The sequence below is a fragment of the Myotis nattereri genome (assembly GCF_964212035.1).
Source record: "Myotis nattereri genome assembly, chromosome: 6".
In the NCBI taxonomy this organism is placed as follows: Eukaryota; Metazoa; Chordata; class Mammalia; order Chiroptera; family Vespertilionidae; genus Myotis; species Myotis nattereri.
The window spans coordinates 10137521-10156976 of NC_138081.1; the positions used below are offsets into that span (position 1 = coordinate 10137521).

The 19456-nt window shown below is 48.0% G+C and overlaps 1 protein-coding gene across 4 annotated transcripts in view; it reads left to right on the forward strand.

Moving 5' to 3' along the window:
- RNF8 (ring finger protein 8) overlaps positions 1-19134 on the forward strand; it is a gene marked incomplete at its 5' end in the record, with an annotated part of 48401 nt that extends 29267 nt beyond the window's left edge. For 2 of the 4 annotated variants that reach the window (XM_081093815.1, XM_081093813.1), the window contains 5 exons: positions 1802-1864; positions 4078-4167; positions 6165-6272; positions 8369-8573; positions 18660-19134. In XM_081093815.1, coding sequence (XP_080949941.1) covers positions 1802-1864; positions 4078-4167; positions 6165-6272; positions 8369-8573; positions 18660-18676 — 483 coding nt within the window. In that variant the 3' untranslated portion in view covers positions 18677-19134. Of the gene's footprint in view, positions 1-1801; positions 1865-4077; positions 4168-6164; positions 6273-8368; positions 8574-15266; positions 15424-18659 lie in introns of all 4 variants that reach the window. The other 2 variants (XM_081093812.1, XM_081093814.1) reach the window with 2 other exon arrangements.
- Positions 19135-19456: the final 322 nt, after the last annotated feature.

Sequence of the window (19456 nt, forward strand, 5' to 3'; positions counted from 1 at the left end):
GGCAAGGAACAACCAGCAGTGTTCTCTTATCTCTGAACAGTTTATCAGTTTCATTCTAATCTCTTGTCCCCTAGTACTGGTAGATTAGCTGAGGCCATGGATTAACTACGTCTTTCCAGGGGACACACTGCTATGTGTACCTTTTTGCTTCCCTTTTGCATCCTGGACTAAGTTCTTGAAATTGACAGAGGGAGGTTTATCTTTACACTAGAGGCCCAGTGCACAAATTTGTGCACGGGTGGGGTCCAGCCGGCCCGCCCCAATTGGGGCCAATTGGGGCCGCCCCGTGAGAAGGAGCTGCAGGAGGTTGGCTGGCCAGCCTCGACCCCATCGGGGTGGGGGTGGCCAGTAGGAAAGGCTGCAGGAGGTTGACCGGCTGGCCCCACCCCAATCAGGGTGTGGAGGGCTGATTGGGGGCAGGGCTGGCTGGGGGGAGGGGCCATGGGAGGTTGGCCGGCTGGCCCCTCCCCGATTGGGCCAGTTGGCTGGCCGCAGTGCACATCATAGCGACTGGTCATTCCCGTCGCTTAGCTTTTATATATATAGATATGTGCTATATGCCGCCATTCCTGCAGCAGAACTCTCTTTAAGGGCTAATGAGTTCAGGAATGAGAGTGACTATTAATATTTGTGGCTGCTCTGGGCATGCTTGAAGGAATAGCTGTAAAATCTTTTTCCACACCAAAATGGTAATGAAAAGCCAAAAGGACTGGTTAAGAAATTTTCTCAAGGTATGAGAAGCTCACATATAAATGGCTCATAGTATCTAGTCCAGCCGTGGGCAAACTACGGCCCACGGGCCGGATCTGGCCCGTTTGAAATGAATAAAACTAAAAAAAAAAAAAGACCGTACCCTTTTATGTAATGATGTTTACTTTGAATTTATATTAGTTCACACAAACACTCCATCCATGCTTTTGTTCCGGCCCTCCAGTCCAGTTTAAGAACCCATTGTGGCCCTCGAGTCAAAAAGTTTGCCCACCCCTGATCTAGTCCTTTATTTATTGGGTTGGATTTCCCTTTGTCACAAGCCCTAGGGATTTATTCTACCCGACTACTTGTTCAGAAGTTTGTTTAACCCTTCCTGCTTCACACCAATGCTTTTTTTTTTTTAAGCACACGTGTTGCCTGGTACTCTGCTTGGGTTCAAATGGTTATAAAGATGCTTAATAAATGTGTCATACCTATAAAATAATCATAACAGTTTTAAGTCAGTATATTTAAATTAGAGAATAATTTCAAGTTGGCATATTAGATGGATAGATAATTCTTTAAGGAGGGAATGGCCCAGAGGTTCTGTGGAATGTGCTGGTCATAGAGTAATGATGATGTGGAGGGCACCCTGTCCAGGGGGTGACAGAGGAAATACAGCCTAAGTTCAGGCAAGGCTGGAAGTGGCAGAGACTCTGTGAGAGATGGAGGTGCCCAGAATCAAAGGGAGGAACCTATGAGTGCCGGCCTGGGGATGGTGCTTAGAGAGTTGGCAACTCAGAACCTTTCAGTTAACATCCTTTGGGGAGTCACCACATTTGTGGGAAATTAATCCAGAGTATTTTCTCCACAACAGCCTGAGTGGTGGCTTACAAGTGACAGCCCTGAGGCGAGCAGTATTTAAGCAGTTAACTCTTCTTAGATCCCTTGCTGCCAACAGCTTGAGTAAAATGGGAAATTTTCCACCTGCTTCCTGCCCCCTGTTGCTTCCAGATGCTCGTGCTAGCTGGTCTGCTCTGCTTGTTGCTGGATTTTGTTGCTTGTTTCCCTCTCTGCCAGGAAACCTTCCATTTGGTTTTTGGTTTTGCAGGGTTTGGAGAAAGAGCAAGGAGAAGAGGACCTGAAGCAACAGCTGGCCCAGGCTCTGCAGGAGGTAACTTAGCTCTTGCCATTGTGGGCTGTGGAGTGGGGGCAGCCAGGCTTCGCATGGCCACTGGCGGCCTCTGCTGCTTAGCGCACACCTCTGCAGCACCTGCAGTCTAGATAGAGCAGGTGACAGCTGCTCACACCATCAGGTCGGAGACTGGAGCCTCACAGACATGCCAGACCTCAGCATGGAAACTCACATCTTCATCTGAGCAGAAGCTGCTCTGGTGAAGACGGAATGGAGCCTGTAGCTCCATTAGGAGGCTCTGGGGAAGTGCTGCACCTCCAGAAAGGTGAGGGCAGCAGAGGGGAATCGTGAGCCATGCCTTCGCCACCACCAAGGCCTGCAAGGCCTCCATTCAGTCATGGATCCCAAGCTGAAGCTGTCCAGAACCCATTCGAGAATGTTCCAATTAAGCATTTTAGGTCAGGTCGAGAATGTGCAGTTTAACAGTCAGCAAAACATACTGATTTACTGAAAAGGCAGGGCTCACAGGAGCAAAATTCTCCTAAAAGATAGCTTGTAATTTATTTTATTTAACTTGACTACTTTTCTCATCTGATTATTTTTATAAATTTTTTTTGCATCTTTAAAACCTGCTTTGTCTTCTATCCTTTATGTGTTAAAATGAGTAGTTTGATGCAAGTTTAGTCGGGTTAGTGGATGGTTCATCTCCTTGAGAAAAGTGAGTGATCGCATTAGAGTTTGTTTAGGATAATTGATCCTTACAGCTCTTTTATTGCACACCTACCTCCAACCTTCTTGCAGTGCTAACAGTCACATGCTATTAAAAGCTTGGGAGGTGCCTGCCTTGATTCCTTGAGAGATGCACAAACAGCTTTGGGAAGAACTAGGTGAAAATTCAATTTGTTTGGAATTTTATTTTCTAAGTTTGTTTATTTTCTAGGGTGAGAGGGTAGGCATGCTTTCCATGTAGAGCATTATTAAATTAATATTCAGATACTGTTTTGAAATTGATTGGAAAAGAGTAAGGTTCTGCTGCTTGGAAGTCTCTGAGGGATCACTGCATACTCCACACCCCCAACTCCTCACCCTCTCCTGAGACGGAGGAAAACACTGTCATTCAGCATGAGGTGCCGGCCCAGTCTCCACTCATTAGCCTCAAATGGGATACTTCTAGGTCATGGCTCTGCACCAGCATGCCTGGGGGACATAGCTCTCTCTCTCAACTGAAACATGTTGGTTCTTCTGAAACTGTTCTTTTTCATTTACCAGATGATTATAACAACTGGATTTACATAAAGTTTACAACTTTTCTGAATGCTTTCTTACCTGTTGTTTTATTATTAACACCGATATGGGAGAGGTACCGGTTTTCCCATTTTGTAGATGAGAGGGTTACAGCACATCTAATTAGTGGTCAAAATGAATGAATACCCAGGCCTTCTGAAGTAACTGCTTTTCTCAGGAGATCACACATTTTAAAGTTTCTTTCTTGAGTAGTATCTTTTTAGAAGTACTTACCTTTACTCCACCTTCTTTTAAAAAAGGATGTGAGGAACGATTTAAAGTATAAGCTACACTTAAGCACAGGGCGTTCAGAAATCAGGTTTCATAGAAGTGGATCCTCTTGGCACCCATCCAGGCAGGTAGCCCCCATGAACAAGCTGTTAGCTCTTGGGCTGCCGGGTTCCAGAAAATGCGGGCAGGGTTAGGCGGGACTGTCTTGTGCGGGAGTCGTGTGATATGTAGAATAAGTAGGTTAAAGGCCTTTTTTATTTCAATGAAAATGAAATCCCCGAATCCCATTTCTCCCTGATTATTTCTTAAAAGCTCACTCCCAGTGCTGGGTAGCCTCAGAGTTACTTATTAGTTCTTGAGCGTTGGTTTTTAGAATCACTTGGGCGGCTTTTATAAAAACGCACATTCTGGACCCCCAGCAACACCTGCAGAATCAGACTCCCTGCAAGGCAGTTCCTCAGTTGATCTGGACAGCCATGGAGGCTGGGCTATTTCCAGAGGGATTAATAGGTTTCATGGCCTCCCTCCCTGTTTGCTCCCTTCCCCCAAAACAGCAGCAGGTAAGTGTCCTGAAGGAACAAAGGCATTAATTTGAAATTGCCAATCCATTGATCCCTTGAACTAACGCCACTGACCGGGGGGTGGGGGGTGGGGGTGGGGGGGGTGGAGGTGTGTGTGGCTAAAAGGAGGGATGCCGTGAAGCTCGTCTTGAGTGTGTATCTGCTATGTTTCTGCAGCATCAGGCTCTAATGGAAGAGCTAAACCGCAGCAAGAAGGACTTTGAAGCAATCATTCAAGCCAAGAACAAAGAATTGGAGCAGACCAAGGTACTAGAAAGAAGATGAAGGTTTAGAATTTGGTTAGTACATGCAACTCAGCATTTTCAACCGTGCAAGGGTTGCTATGGTGAATGGTGAGAGAAGAGAGTATGTGGCTTTTCCCAGCCTCAGGGGAAATAATCTGTAAAATTACTCAGGCCTATAGAAGGGTCTGCCTATAAGACAACATCTGTTTCCTTCCCTCGTTCAGAAGCGAAATGCTACGGATAAGACTCACTTGCTGCAGTCTAATCCATTGTCTAGGGTAGATGCTCCCTCAGTGTGTCCCACTGACACAGGCTAAGGGGTTCTGTAGTCAAAGTTAAAAGGAGTTCGTCCTCATGCATTTATGTAATTATTTCCCACATCAAATCAGTAGAACTCGTAAGTTAGGTGTTATTAACTCAAGTGCCCACCGAGATCAGACTTGTAATGGAAGTGAGTAGTGTCCAGTGAGGACGAGGCGCACGGGAAAGGAGCCTTTGCCCCCACCTCCCCCCTAAGAGCAGCTCTGCTGCAGCCAGTTGTTGCCATCCAGAAATGCGAGCCCAGTGTTGTCAGATCTGAGTTTTCCACACAAGAGGGAAATCCAAATGTTCACATAAAATATCCCAATTTTCAAACATTGGCAGTAAGTTCAGTTTTTTTGTTTTGTTTTTTAATGGCCAAACTAAACCAATCTGTAGGCTGGATCCAGTCCACAGGCCATCAGTTTGTAGCCTCTGACCCCGAATTACTGCCTGAGCCCGGCTGCATCTCACAGCTGCCCCTCCGCACAGACAGCCCTGGAGCAGAGCACAGAAGGAGGAGATTCTCGTCACTTGGACTCATAGCCTTATCCTCTGTTAGTCACAGAGTACCTTCTTTCCCAGCCTCCAAGAAACCAACCATCTTTTTAAACCCAGCAATTCATAGTGTTCAGGGAACTTGACTCCAGTTAGAAATGGGCCCAGACCTTCTTCCCTGTCATAAGCAGTCTTGCTTTGATTAGAAGAGAAAATAAAAGATGAAAAATGAGCCTGGCCAGTGTAACTCAGTGGTTGAGTGTCAACCTGTGAACCAAAAGGTCACGGTTCGATTCCCCGATTCCCCATCGGGGCACATGTCCAGGTTAGGGGCTCCATCCCCAGTACGTGGTGTGCAGGAGGCAGTCGATTGATAATGTTTCTCTCTCGATGTTTCTATCTCCTTCTCCCTTCCTCTCTCTGGAATCAGTAAAAAATATATTTTTTTTTTTTAAAAAAAAAGATGACAAATGAATCAATTATATTCCCTAAATATCACTTCCTCTCTCAGAGGCTCCTGATACTTCCTTTTTGGGGGATGAGGTGCCAACTTAAATAAATGACTGCTTCAAGGGCACACGCCTAGGATGCTCCCTAAAAAGATTGTCCACAGCGGGTTGACCTCTTGGGGAAAGCGCAGGGAAACTGGACTGCAGGCCTTGCAGGCGTGGCCTGACACCCTTCCAGCCTCCAGGAAACATAGAGATCATCCCTATTTTATAGAAGAGGCAGTGATACAGAGCACAAGGGACCTTATACACTAATGCAAACTTCCTGCCTCTGTGGACTGTTCTTTATGTCTTCTGTTTTGTCCAGTGAGTTTTCAGTTTGGGGGATAATTTTATATTATATCCCCTCTGAACTGCAGTTCACTGTGGGATTCTGAATGCCTCCTTCTGGCCTTGGGTGTTGGTGGGGTTAGTATACTGCCTTCAGTTCTTCTCATTTGGTTAATTTAGGGAAGGAGACAGAAACTACAATACAAATACTGAAAAATCGGAAAGAGGAAAGAAAGGAAGACAGCACCCCCTATTAGAAACCAGTTCTGAGAAACAGTACCCCCTGGGAAATGCTTTATTCTCTGTGTTGATCCGCCAGAATGAATTTTTAATTTAGAATCCTTCTGGATCCTATTCCAGATGATTAGCCCTGCTCCCTGTCCTGTTTTGCATTCTCGTTGGTCCTCCCGAATGACGGGTGGGGTTGGTTGTGTCTTTGCAGGAAGAGAAGGAGAAGGTGCAAGCACAGAAGGAGGAAGTTCTTAGCCACATGAATGACGTGCTAGAGAACGAACTACAGTGTATTATCTGTTCAGAATACTTTATTGAGGTAATTATGAACAGTGGCTCCCGCGCACCTGCCACTCTCCCGAGCCTGGGAGCTCAGCGGCACAGGCTGCTGCTGCTGTAGGGAAACATTGGGAAGAGCTTTTTCTTGCAGGAACTTCCTGTAGCTATCTGACTGCAAAGTGATGTCTAGAGGTGGCCACTTCTTATTATTCTTGTAGTCTTCTTTAACTTTCCTGTCCCTTTTCCTGTTTCATTTGTTCTTGAGTATTTACTTGATATAATCAATATTTTTAGCTGCAAAACAGCCTTTCTCTCTGTTGTTGGGGAAAAAACAGAGCCATATGGCATTAGTTTTTGAAGAGTCAGAATAAAGCTGCAAAATAAAGCTACTCCTCACCATGAATGGGCGCCGTACTGAGAGTGGGCGTGCAGCACAGCCTTTAGACAGGGCGGTCATGTCATTGATGTGTGGGCACTGGGAATTCAGCACATGTGGAACATGTCTCAGGGACTCTGAGGCCTTGTGAAAAAGGAACAGCTCTCTCCTACGTTATCATTAGTTACCTGTCATATTTTTGCACAGACTCTTATTTTTGCAAATTGTACCATTTGTGACCAGTTCTTCTTATGCCACAAGTTTAAATTCGAGTTGTTAAATGACAGTGCTTTTCAGCTTCCTTTACAGAGGAAGTCACATACTGGCCCTGCTTCCTTTTTTCTGGTGGTCTTTATGAGGTTGAGTCTACCAGCCTCCTAAAAACTCTCTTCTGAGCAGACCTGTTTCTTTGCTCTGGATCCACTTTGACTTCAGGTCATAAATTTCCCCATAATTTCTAGTCATTTGATTTGGTTTATAGACTGTACCAGGGGAAGACAGGAAAGGGGGCTTGGAACAGGGGCTGGGTTAGCCAAGCTGGGGCTTCTGCACAGACAACCAGACGGACATCATGGCCTGTGTTTTGTGTACTGCATATTGCCTGACCTTTTCTCCTGGTCACCTCTTAAAGTCAGTTTTGGAAAGAGGTTTCCTTTTAATCAGGCAGGCTTTCAGTGCTGTTTATAAGAATTTACCTCCTCTAGTAAACAGATTGTCTCCTAGTTGGCTTTTGGGCCAACTTGGCGTTTGAAACATACATTATTTCTGTGTCATTTTCCACTGCCATCCTAAAAGGGGGATGAAGACTTTTGAGCCTCGGAAAAGTTGTGTCATAGGAAACGTACATAAACAGGAGCAATGAAGATAATGCTTTATATTCTTGGGAATGAAAAGCACGGCGGAGATGGGACCACTAGTCTCAGTGAAACCCCTCCAATGACAGGGCCCCTCTGCTTCCTCCCTCTTCACAGGCTCATTCACTCAGGGTCAGGCACTGGCAGGGAGCCCATTATAGTTTTTGTATTTTTCCCTTTTTCTTCAGCCTTTTTAGTTGCCTTTACGTGTATTTTACTTTTTTGGTTTCTTTTGAATAGAGAGGAGGACTCCTACCATCCTATATGCTGAATTTTCTGTATGTACTCCCCTTTCTATATTAAAATTGAGGTTCTAATTCCCCATTAGCAAGACACACATTTGTTTTCCATAAGAGAATTAGTGATGTGCTTGTACCAAACATTCACACGCTTACTAGTTCTTCCTGTGTCCAATGACGTTTGTTTGCAAGGCAGCTAACCCATGTTGGCAGTGGCCTAAGTTGGTGGAACAAGACAGACAAATCAGCCACCTGGGGCCTGAGTCTATGAATTTAACTTTGAGAAAGAAAATAAATCATCTAACTTGAAGCTTAAAATTTCCCATCCCCTGACCAGCCGGGGTTGCTCAGTGGTTGAGGTCGACCCATGCTCCAAGAGGTCACTGATTCAGTTCCCTGTCGGGGCACATGCCCTGGTTGTGGGCTCAGTTCCCAATAGAAGGCAGCCTATCGATGTTGATGTCTCTCTCTCCCTCTCCCTTCCTTCCTCTATAAAATCAATAAAAACATACTTTAAAAAATTTTCCAGCCCCCAAAATGGTTCTGGTACCTTTTGTAAGCTCTCTAGAAAAGATTGTGGTTGAAAATCCACTTGGTCTTGCTTAGCTTTGAGATCACACCCACCCTGGGAAAGTAAACCTGATGTGTGTTCACATTCCCATTGCAGGCTGTCACCTTGAACTGTGCCCACAGTTTCTGCTCCTATTGTATCAATGAATGGATGAAGAGGAAGGTAGAATGTCCCATTTGTCGGAAGGACATCAAGTCCAAAACCCCCTCCCTGGTTCTGGACAATTGCATTAGTAAAATGGTAGATAATCTGAGTTCGGAAGTAAAAGAACGACGAACTGACTTAATTAAGAGACGAAAAGGTGAGTGATTATGTACAAGAAGGTGAGTGCCCTCAATGAAGGACTTAAAACTGGTTGGGGAAGAGAGTTAGATGAAGAAGATGTGGAAGAAAGGGAGAAAAGTAAAAGGAGTTAAAGATAATGTTTGAGAAAGAGTTGAAGTAGCATTAACTCCCTTACTTGAGCAGCGGGAAAGGGGGAGGCTTATTGTATGTGCCTTGGTTGTAGGGGTAAAAGAAGATGTGATTAGAAACACATGATCAGTCAGTTTGCTGTTTTGATCACTAGATGGTGCTGTTGTTCAAGACAGTTTAGTTCTGTCCAGGTGTTGTAAACCCTTGGGTTGGGTATACAGTCAATTATAAATTGGATGTGTACAAGTCAGAGATTCACAACTTGAATGCCTGAAGGAAACACATATACAGGTTCTCTCTGTGATAGTCACAGCTTAATTACACAGATTGGGCATAATGTTAAACCAGAGGCAGGTAAGTTTAATCCTGCCATGTTAATGGGGTTGCTAATATGTTTACCAACAAGTCTCCCAGTTGGAGGGAATTTGGATAAAGGGAATGGGGAAGCGGTGGGTGAATTTCTCTAACGAACCATGCTTCCATTGTGAACTCCTCTTATTTAACAAATGACCTCATCACCCCTGCTGCCTGCTCTGCTGAGGGTTGCAGAGCTGCTCTGCTTAAGACTTGAACGGCCTTTGGCGAAAGAACATGTCCCGGGGCAAAGCACAAGGGACTTAATGGATGAGAAGGTTGGTTATCGTGCCGTGATGAGTGCACAGAAGCGCGGCGGACTTGATTATCACTAAGTCCCTTTAATAATCAGTGTAGCACTGCCTTGTGAGAAAGCTGCAGAGCCAAAGTGCTGTGATAGCAATCGGCTGCACATAAAGGCCTATCAGACAAGAGCCAGAAGCTTGCTGCCATTCCAGGTGCTTCCCACCACCTGGCCATGGTAATCCCTATTCACGTGTGCCTTCGGATGTACCTTCCCCTAAGTTCAGAGAAGCTGAAGGCATAAAAGCCACACAGCTAGCAATAGGGTCTTCGCCCATTGCTTCCTTTCTCCCAGCCCTCCCGCAGGGAGCAGCCACTTTGAGTTGGGCCAGAAATCTGATGCTGATTTTGGAGCAGCTGTGACATGAGACGCCCTCAGGTGGTCAGCTACAGCAGAGGCAGTCACAGGCCTGGGGGTGCTGAACAGGAGTGTTGTTGAGCCTGTTACACTCAGAGAAGATATTCTGACCTGCGCCCCATTTTAAGCCCCCAGAAGTAGTTTTTTACCTCCCAGGAGCCATTGATTCTGGCAGAATCCCATCGTTCCTCCTCTGCACCTCCCTCCTTCCATAGCAGGCACAGGAGCACTGTACTATGGGCCAGGATGCAATGGTCCCAGAGGCACTGTCTCAGCCTCGGCACTCACGGTCGGTGGGGGAGGTGGAGAGGGACACAGGTAGCATGACAAGGTCCACAGCAGGGCACTGGGAAACTGCGGGAAGAGGCACTCACGTCGGCCTGGGCAGGCAGAATGCGGGCAAAGCTTCACAGAAGAAGTGCCTTTTGAATGAGTTAAAGGTTCCCTAAGGGGCAGCTTTCCAAGCAGAGGACTCAGCACAAGCAGAGCACAGAGGTTTGAGAAGCATGGCTTGTTCCTAGCAGTGCCCCTCATGTCCACACCAGGTAGAATGTCTTCATGGTGCCGAGCAGCGGGTCTCCTGGGGCATTGCGAGTGCCTTCTGTTCGCTTTCCTCTTTCCTTTCGGCGGGAGCAGTGACCCGGGCACCCCGCGCTGACCAGGCTCAGCCTTTGAGCTGAAGTGTGCTGGGCCTGTCGGGGCGGGGGAGACACCCAATACTTTCTTCATCCAGCCCATTGACTAGGTTTCCTCTCGAAAGTTCAGGCTCGGTAGATGGCTTCATGCAGCACTGGAAAGGGAGAGAATACCCAACTCCCTTTTCTCTCCAAGGATAAAGAGGGTGTCTCTGCCTTTTTGGTAACACGTGGAGCTGCACCATAAGCCGATCGGCCTCGCAGTTATCACAGTGAGCGCAGCTTTGAGGCTTCCTCTAGAGATAGGCAGAAGTTCTGAGACCTGGTTAGGGAAATGCGCCAGAGCATCCGCAGCTGCACTGGTCTGCGGTGTGGGACTGAGCGAAGGTCTCATTTCAAATACCAACCTTCCTAGCCAACAGAAAGCTGGTGTAATCCCCAGTGCATGGGAATTTAAAAAAGACCACACTTAGGCTCTGGGAGCCAGGGTTGGCAAGCCTGTCGTTGTCGGAGTACTGACACTGGCGGGCTCTTTCCTCCTGCAGGGGTTGCTCTCAGCACGAGTTCAGAGAGGGAGACCCGCCTCTCTGGCCGTATGGGGCTCATCCCACCTGGGCCTCCCTGGCTGGTGAAGTGTCCCATGGGAGGCGCAGTGCCTCTTGACTGACGAGCCATTGGTCCCTTGTAAACTCTGGGTGGCCAGATTATAGAGGAGAGACGGAGAATGCTAAGGTGAAGAAAGGGTGCTCTGTGGCTGAGGCAGATCAGGAGCATCAGTAAGTGCTAGCACAGGAGTAATTGTAACTCAGCAGGACGCTAACGGGAGGTTTGCCTGCAGGGAAGACGTTTACCCCCTGTGGAGGCTCCCATCCCGTTGTTCTGTCCTCCTTCCATGTTTGTTGCTTGACCAGAGTGTTAACATCCCCACTTTTAGCTTTCCCCAGCAGTTTCTCTGGGTTGGGCTCAGAAAAGAAGAAAGCAAATTTTCTAGAAATAAAACCCTGTTGGTCCTTTAGGACAGTGATTTCCAGTCCAGGGGCTTTTTCAAACCACATTCCCCAGCTCCCTTGATACTATAATACTAGTGAGAGCGCCATGGCCTTCAGGTGTGCTGAGGTGGGGACAGAGGTTCATGAACCACAGCTTTCCCGAATCCAGAGGTTGAGGGTCTCTAGGAAGATCAGCCCAGGTCAGTCCTGGCCCACTTCCTGCAGCTAGCTGAGCATGGTCCCGGCACGGGACGCAAGAAACTGGCAGTCTCTGAAGAGAGTGCCTGCCTGCCCACCTGGAAGGCTGTCCCTGATATTGCCATTGCCCCTTGCTGAGAGAGCCCAGTGAAGGCCTGTGTGGGAAATGGCAGAGTAAGAGTGTCTGGCAAGTTGACTCATCCAGAGAGAAGACTTGTTGGCAAGGACTTTTAATGCACCCAGTCCTGCTCCTAGGGCAGTGATGGCGAACCTTTGGAGCTTGGCGTGTCAGCATTTGAAAAACCCTAACTTAACTCTGGTGCCGTATCACACAGAAATCTTTTGGTATTTGCAACCATAGTAAAACAAAGATTTATATTTTTGATATTTATTTTATATATTTAAATGCCATTTAACAAAGAAAAATCAACCAAAAAAATGAGTTCGTGTGTCACCTCTGACACGCGTGTCATAGGTTCGCCATCACTGGTCTAAGGGACAGTAGCTCTCAGCAAGGGTAGTGTGGGGTGGGGTATCCACCTGCATGCATCCAAATAGTGTATAACACTGGACTCTACAAATTTATCTTTTACAGAGTTGTCATGGGATAGAAAATTGGCAGGCTTATTTCTAGAAGTTTTTTTCTTTATAGTCCAAAACCACCCTCCATTTTTTGCCCCTCCTTTTGTATATATTTTTCTAAATTGAGATATTTTTTTTTATTCTTCTCCTGAGGATACATTTTTATTGATTTTTAGAGAGAGAGGAACAGGGAGGGGTTGTAGAGAGGGAGAAGAAAGCCACCCAGCCAGGGCTTTCTTCTTCTTCTTTTTTTTATTGTTGACACTAATCCAGATGTCCCCACATATCCCCCTCGTCCCCCCTCTACCCAGCCCCCGCATCCCCTTCCCTCTGGCCATCACCACACTGTTGACTGTGTCTGTGGGTTATACATATATGGTTTTGGCTAATCCTTTCATCTTCTTTCATCCAACTCCCCACTCCCCTCTGACAGCTGTCAGACTGTTCCATGTATCCATGCTTGTGGTTCTATTTTGTTTGTCATTTTATTTTGTTCATTAGGTTCCACATATAAGTAACATCCTATGGTATTTGTCTTTCTCTGACTGACTTGTTTCACTTAGCATAACACTCTCCAGGTCCATCCATGCTGTCTCAAAGGATAACAGATCCTTCTGTTTTTACAACTGTGTGGTATGCCATTACGTAAAAGTACTACAGCTTTTTTATCTGCTCATCTGCTGATGGGCACTTGGACTGTTTCCAGATCATGGCCATTGTAAACAGTGCTGCTGTGAAGCATATATTCTTTCTGGTTAGTGTTTCAGGATTCTTAGAATATATTCCCAAAGTGGATCACTAGGTCAAAAAGCAGTTCCATTTTTAATTTTTTAAGGCAATGCCATACTGTTTTCCACAGTGGCTGCAGCAGTCTGCATTCCCACCAATAGTGCACTGGTGTTCCCTTTTCTCCACATCCTCGCCAGCACTTGTTTGTCGATATACACTGAGTGGCCAGATTATTATGACCACCTGACATTTATAGGCAAATTAGCTATAATTTTGCGCTGAAGTTGCTAGAGGGCCAGACCATTATAAATAGGGAAGCAGGTTGTTTACCACGACAGTAGAAGTGATTTTTTTCTGAAGATATGGGTAAACAACACAATTTAACAGCCTTTGAACAGGGAATATATTTGAATGTGAGTGGCCAGATTATTATGACCACCTGATGTTTGTAGGCAAATTAGCCATACACTGCATCGTATGGGATATGGAAGCCAAAGGCCTGTTCGAACACCTTTGCTGTCTGCAGTCACCAAGATAAAACGTCTCCAATTCGCACAGGAACACAAGGATTGGACAGTCGAGCATTGGGGAAAAAGTCATATGGTCCGATTAATCATGTTTCCAGTTGCATCATGAAGATGGCAGAGTGGAAACAGCATGAAAGCATGCACCCTACATGCATGAGTACAACCCTTCAAGCTGGTGGGGGCAGTGTTATGGTTTGGGGCATGTTTTCCTGGCATGATTTGGGCCCTTTAATTCATGTGGAACAACGTCTGAATAGCACAACGTACCTAAGTATCGTTGCTGACCAAGTTCATCCTATCATGTTGATGGCGTATCCCAATGGAGATGGCTTCTTCCAACAAGACAATGTGCCATGCCACGGTGCTCGTATTGTGCAGGAGTGGTTTCAAGAACATGAGGGAGACTTTACCTTGCTTAGGTGGCCCCCACAATCACCAGATCTCAATCCAATTGAGCATTTGTGGGACAAAGTTAAAAGCCATCAGGCAGCTGGTTCCACAACCATCAAATCTCACAGAACCGGAGAGTGCTATTCATCAGGCATGGTGTCAGATTCCTCGCATCACCTTTCAACATCTCGTGGAGTCAATGCCAAGAAGAATTGCCACAGTATTGAAGGCGAAAGGTGGCCCAACGAAGTACTGATGGGTGGTCATAATAATCTGGCCACTCATCATAATACATATCTCACATTCAAAGGCCATTAAATTGCGTTGTTTACCCATATGTTCAGGAAAAAAATCACTTCTGTCGTGGTAAACAACCTGCTTCCCTGTTTATAATGGTCTGGCCCTCTAGCAACTTCAACGCGAAATTATAGCTAATTTGCCTACAAACGTCAGGTGGTCATAATAATCTGGCCACTCGGTGTATATACTATTAATGGTAGCCATTCTGACAGGTGTGAGGTGACACCTCGTTGTTTTAATTTGCATTTCTCTGATGATCAGTGACTTTGAACGTTTTTTTCATGTCTCAGCCATCTGTATGTCCTCTTTTGGAAAAGTGTCTATTCAGGCCATTTGCCCATTTTTTAAGTTAGATTGTTTGTCTTTCTGGTGTTGAGTTGTATACGTCCTTTATATATTTTGGAGATTAACCTCTTATCAAATGTATTATTGGTGAGTATAATGGGTTCCTTTTTCATGTTGTTGATGGTTTCTTTTGCTGCCCCTCCTTTCTTCCTTCCCTTCTCCTCCTCTTTTGTCTCCTATTGGTCTTTCCTTTTCCCTTAAGTGGTGTCTCGCTCGTCGCCCTTATTGGCATCTCACATTGCACAGCTGGAGCCTGGCCGGCTTGGCTCAGTGGTTGAGCATAGACCTATGAACCAGGAAGTCACGGTTCGATTCAGTCACGGGTTGCAGGCTTGATCCTCAGTGTGGGGTGTGTAGGAGACAGCTGATAATGATTCTCATCATTGATGTTTCTATCTCTCTCTCCCTCTTCCTTCCTCTCTGAAATCAATAAAAATATTTTTTTAAAAATGATTGCACAGGTGGAAGGGACAAGGGCAGCATAGGAACTGTTCGCCCAGTGGCGAAGGTACTGTGATCTTAGAAGTCAGCTTCTAAGATATGAATTGGAATATATGGCGTGACCATCAGAGTCTCCGAACCTCACATTTCTTGTTGACTCTGTAGTCCTTGAGGTTTCTGGATGGCCTCCTTCCATCGGGAGGTGAAGCCTGTTCCGACCAGTGCTCTGTGGAGGAGTGTCTTCTCTCCTTCACCGAAGCTGCCACCTCACCGCAGGCCCCCGGACAAGCTTTCACAGCTTAGGGGATGGGCCTTCCGCCAGGCATAATGATCCGTCGGTGCACCCCAAATGCGTGCCTGGCTGGGTTTGAGGGAACCACGCCTCGTGCTAGAGAAGAGACCAGCTGACCTTTGCTTACCTGCCTGCAGAGTCAGGAACTCTGGTGAGCACCGCCCACCAGCACCACCACCACCACCACCACGTTGTACTGAGGGCAAGACCAGTGCTTGCTGGCCAAGGCTTGCCCACCAGCCGGAGAGAAGGGCCCAGGGGAGGAACCTGAGCACACCTAGAGCTTCAGGAGAAGTAAGTGAGCAGCTCCGGGCGGCGGGGGTCCAGCAGGAGGGGCTTCACCTCACTCGTTGCTGTTTCCACAGCAGAAGTTCCTCCTGGCCTTTTTGGTTTTGTTTTCTGTAACGATAAAACAGTTATTTTGGCTCTAAAAAGTGGATCCTCTCTTCCCGCTAACGTGCACCTTTCAATTGGCTTTTCAGACAGGCTTCCAGGAGCCTCTTATTGTGGGAGACCACTTGTGTGAATGTAGCGTCTGTCATTACCCGAGCAGCTCCTCCTGGGGCCTTCCTTGGTCCCAATGCTTAACTTGTTTTTAGAGCACACTCCGATCATCGGGTGTTCTAGATGCCCATGAACCCGTCAGGGACACCGTTTCCTCCTCGTCCTTCCCTCATGGAACCCCATAGGGTTAAGTCCGTCACCAGGAGGCATCTCTGCATCAGCCGCACTGTATCCTGTCCAGTGCCTGTTGATGTGGCTCCTGTGACGTCTGGTAAGACCAGGCATGCTCCTGCTTCTGGCCCAGGCTCCGGCTTGAACAGCCTCCTGCTTTTCTACCTGGGGAGTTTGGACCTTTTTTTTTTTTTACTTTTGGCCCATGAAACCTGAACCAGAACCAACCCCAAAGAAACTGCTCTTCACTTCCTTCCTCTGGACCCTTCCTTTTTCTTAGTACCTACTGTCAGGTGCTGGAATGGAAGTGGGTGGGCGCTGCAGCCTGCCTGGTGGAGCAGAGCTTTCATCCAGATGCAGGGCCTGGCCGGTTGTAGTAACGCTATTAGAAGAGAGATGAATGGTGTTAGGCAGAGGCTCAGGGACAGCAGAGAAGTGAAGGGAAGTGAAAGGGGGATGGGTGTATATCACCGGTAAAGGGGCTAAGAGCAAGAAAGCAAGGGGTGCTGAGGGCGGGACGGCAGGGTGCTAGAGAGGATTTAGCATGGAGGCTGGTGGACCGTGAAGGGTCCCCTAGCCTGTCCGCAGGACTTAGACTGGGGGCCGTGGGAGAACTACAGAAGGTTTTGGGTGGAGCTGTGACTGTCCATGTTACACTTTTCTGGATAGGTTAATGGGGTGCAGTGAAGATGACACATGGGGATGGGAACAAGACCAGAGGCAGCAGCTCTGGCCAAGGATGATGCCTGGGCCAGAGAAGTAGCAGTGGGGATGCAGCGAGTGGCTGGACTTGAGCAGTGGGTCAGAGGGTGGAATCTACAGGTTTGTGGAGCTGGTTTGCTGTGAGGAACGAAGGAGCTCAGAGTTGCGGATCACTCCGGTTTCTGCCTGGCAGCGGGGCGATGATGGTGCATTTGCTGAAATAAGGTGCAGGTTGTCAGGGAGGTGAGTTTAGTTTTAGACTAAAGTTGTTTAGACCAAAGTGAGTTGAGAGTGCCTGAGGGCATTTAAATATGTGGACCTGGAGCCCAGAAGAGTCTAGATTTGGGGATCTTGTCTGGGTCAGAGCCCAGGGTCAGGTCCCGGCCCGGAGCAATGCCAGCATTGCAGGTGCGGGTGGCGGAAGAGGAGTGTGCAGGGCAGACGGTGAGTGGCCAGAGGTGGGAAAGGGGGCGTGTGGGACAGGCCATCGGAGTGGTGTGCTTTGAGCCTTCCTGACCCCACCCTTAGCCCTTATTACATTCTAGACATCTCGCTATTTATTTACTTCAAGTACTTACAATACTGAAATTGTATTTGTTAGTGTGCTCTTGCCCCTCAATTTGTAAACTGAGGACGGGTTGTATCTGTCTGTGTGTGGTCTCAGGCCTAGGAGAGTGTTCCCCAGTGAATGCACATTTACGAGTGGTCACGAGCTGAGGGGTGGGCAGTGAGGCTGCGGCTGAGAAGATAAGGACGGAAAAGTGCCCTTTGGACAGAGCAGGCGTGGGGGGCGCTGGCGGGTCAGCAGCCAGTTTGCATTGAGTAGAATGAGTATGGGCTAAAGTAGACAAGAGTAGGATGAACAAGTTCTTCAAAACATTTGGCTACAAGTGTGGGGAGCTACCTAGAGAAGGCCATGCTGGGAAGGACGTCAGGGTAAAGGAATTTTTGAAGACATGAGAGATTTTAGCATGTTCACCTGCTGGTTGGAGCGAGCCTGGAGAGGAGATGCTGGGGAGCCGGGACAGCGGACGGGACTGGACGGTTCCTACGAAGGCGGGGAGGGAGGGAATGCAGAGCCAGAGGGAGGAAGTAGTCTTTAAAAGTAGGAGGGTACGTCCTGTTTCCTAGAGAGAAGGGGCAGTGTGGGAGGACAGGCAAGGAAATGTGCTTGAGGGAGTCAAGAGCATTTCTTTCCGGTGGCTTCTGCATTTTTCAGTGAGCTGTCGGGGAGGCCCTTAGCTGAGAGGAAGGGACGTGCATGGTTCTCGCAGCTCTCCAAGGCTGCCCGTCCCAAGGCCTGCCACCTCAAAGGCTGCCCCGAAGCGGGAGAAAAGTAACTTTTACAACCCTTGCAGTCCTCCTACCAAAGTGTTCCGGACCTCAGTCTCAGGGAAGGGGGGTTTCCTTGGTGGCTGTCTTGTGCCCTTGGGGTAGGCCAGGATTCCCGCTTCTCCACGAGGAGGCAGAAGTTATGGGAAAAGACCGGAGGCCAGCAAATAGCCCCTCCGGCCCCTCCCTCCTGGGCGTGGGAACTCCCGCCTCTCCCTCCAGTCACTGTGGATGCAAGTCCCTCTTTCCTTCAGCAGATATTTACTGAGGGCCAGCTTGGTGCCAGGCACTGTTCCAGGTGCAAGAGATAGAAAGAGGAGTGAAAATCTAGTAAATTAGTACTGTGGAGAACAGCAGGCTCGGGAGTGATGGGAGAGCTTCGGCAGTTTTGCTGGAGTCATCAAGGAAGGCGTCACCAAGAAGGTAGCATTTCAGTAAAGCTCTGTGGGAAGTGGCCGCTGCATTGGGGGAGAGGGTCCCACAGGGAGGGGCTAGAAGGGGAGTGCGCTTGGGGTTGCTTGGAGTGTAGGACGAACGGTAAGGAGCCCAGCTGGCTACAGTAGAGTGAGTGACGGAGGAGGGGGAAGGGGGCAGGACATGGGCAGGAGGCAGGTCGGGTGGGCCTGATAGGCCTTCGGAAGGCCCTTGACGTTGCTCTTACTCTGGGGGAAGTGAGGAGCGGACTTTGAGCAGAGGGATATGATCTGACCTGTTTCTCTTTGCAGGGGCTGGTCTGTGGGGAAGAGATGGAGGGTGGCAGTGGGGAGGCCAGAGAAGGCCCATGCAGCTCGTCTTTATTTCTCTTCTCTTTCCCTCCAAAGCACAGAGATTGTTGTGAAGACTGCTGCGGGGGCCTTTGTAAGACTGCCAGGCAACGGAGCGCGACGTGGTCTCAAGGATCCTCTGTGGACTGTCTTGGGCTGCACCGGGACAGAGCGCGGGAGAACCACGTGGGACAAAGTCTAAGTAAGAACTCGTCCGTCAGGAGCCTCCCATGCTGGCCAGCCCGCTGCCCCGTCACCTGAAGCACCCCGTACCCACCGCCCTACGGCTTCCGGGTACTCAACAGACTCTGCCTCACTGCGTGTTGAATGGTTATGTAGTTCCGTTTGCTTTTTTAAATTTGTTGTTGTTTTGTTACTGTTTTGGTGCCTCTGCTGACCTTGTTCCGGACAGCTTGAATGTACCCCCGTGGCTGCCCCTGACGCTAAGGCGGCCTCTGTTTGAGAGGATGGCACCCCTCTTTGTGAAAACAAGATGTTGTTTCCTGGAAATAAAATGTAAAACTTAACAGTTGCTCAGCTGGGCTTTGGTGTATTTATCTCCCTTCCCTTCCAGCTCCCAGACAGTCTCATAGGTAAACACTAGCAGCTCACAAATTGCAACCAAGAAAGTGACTGTATCAGATGATAGACTCGGCGAATGTCAGCCCAAGGAGCCGGGCCCAAGGTCATGGCCATCGCAGATGGGCTCTGGGAAGCCCTGACTGTTGCGTTTCCTTTTCCTTCCAGAGCTGGGGCCCTGCTTCCCTGGCTTCGGGACGGGTGGCTTCCCTTCTTCAGCTGGGATTTGGAAGTAGTTTCCAAGTCTATTTTATTGTGTCAGAAAACACGGGTAA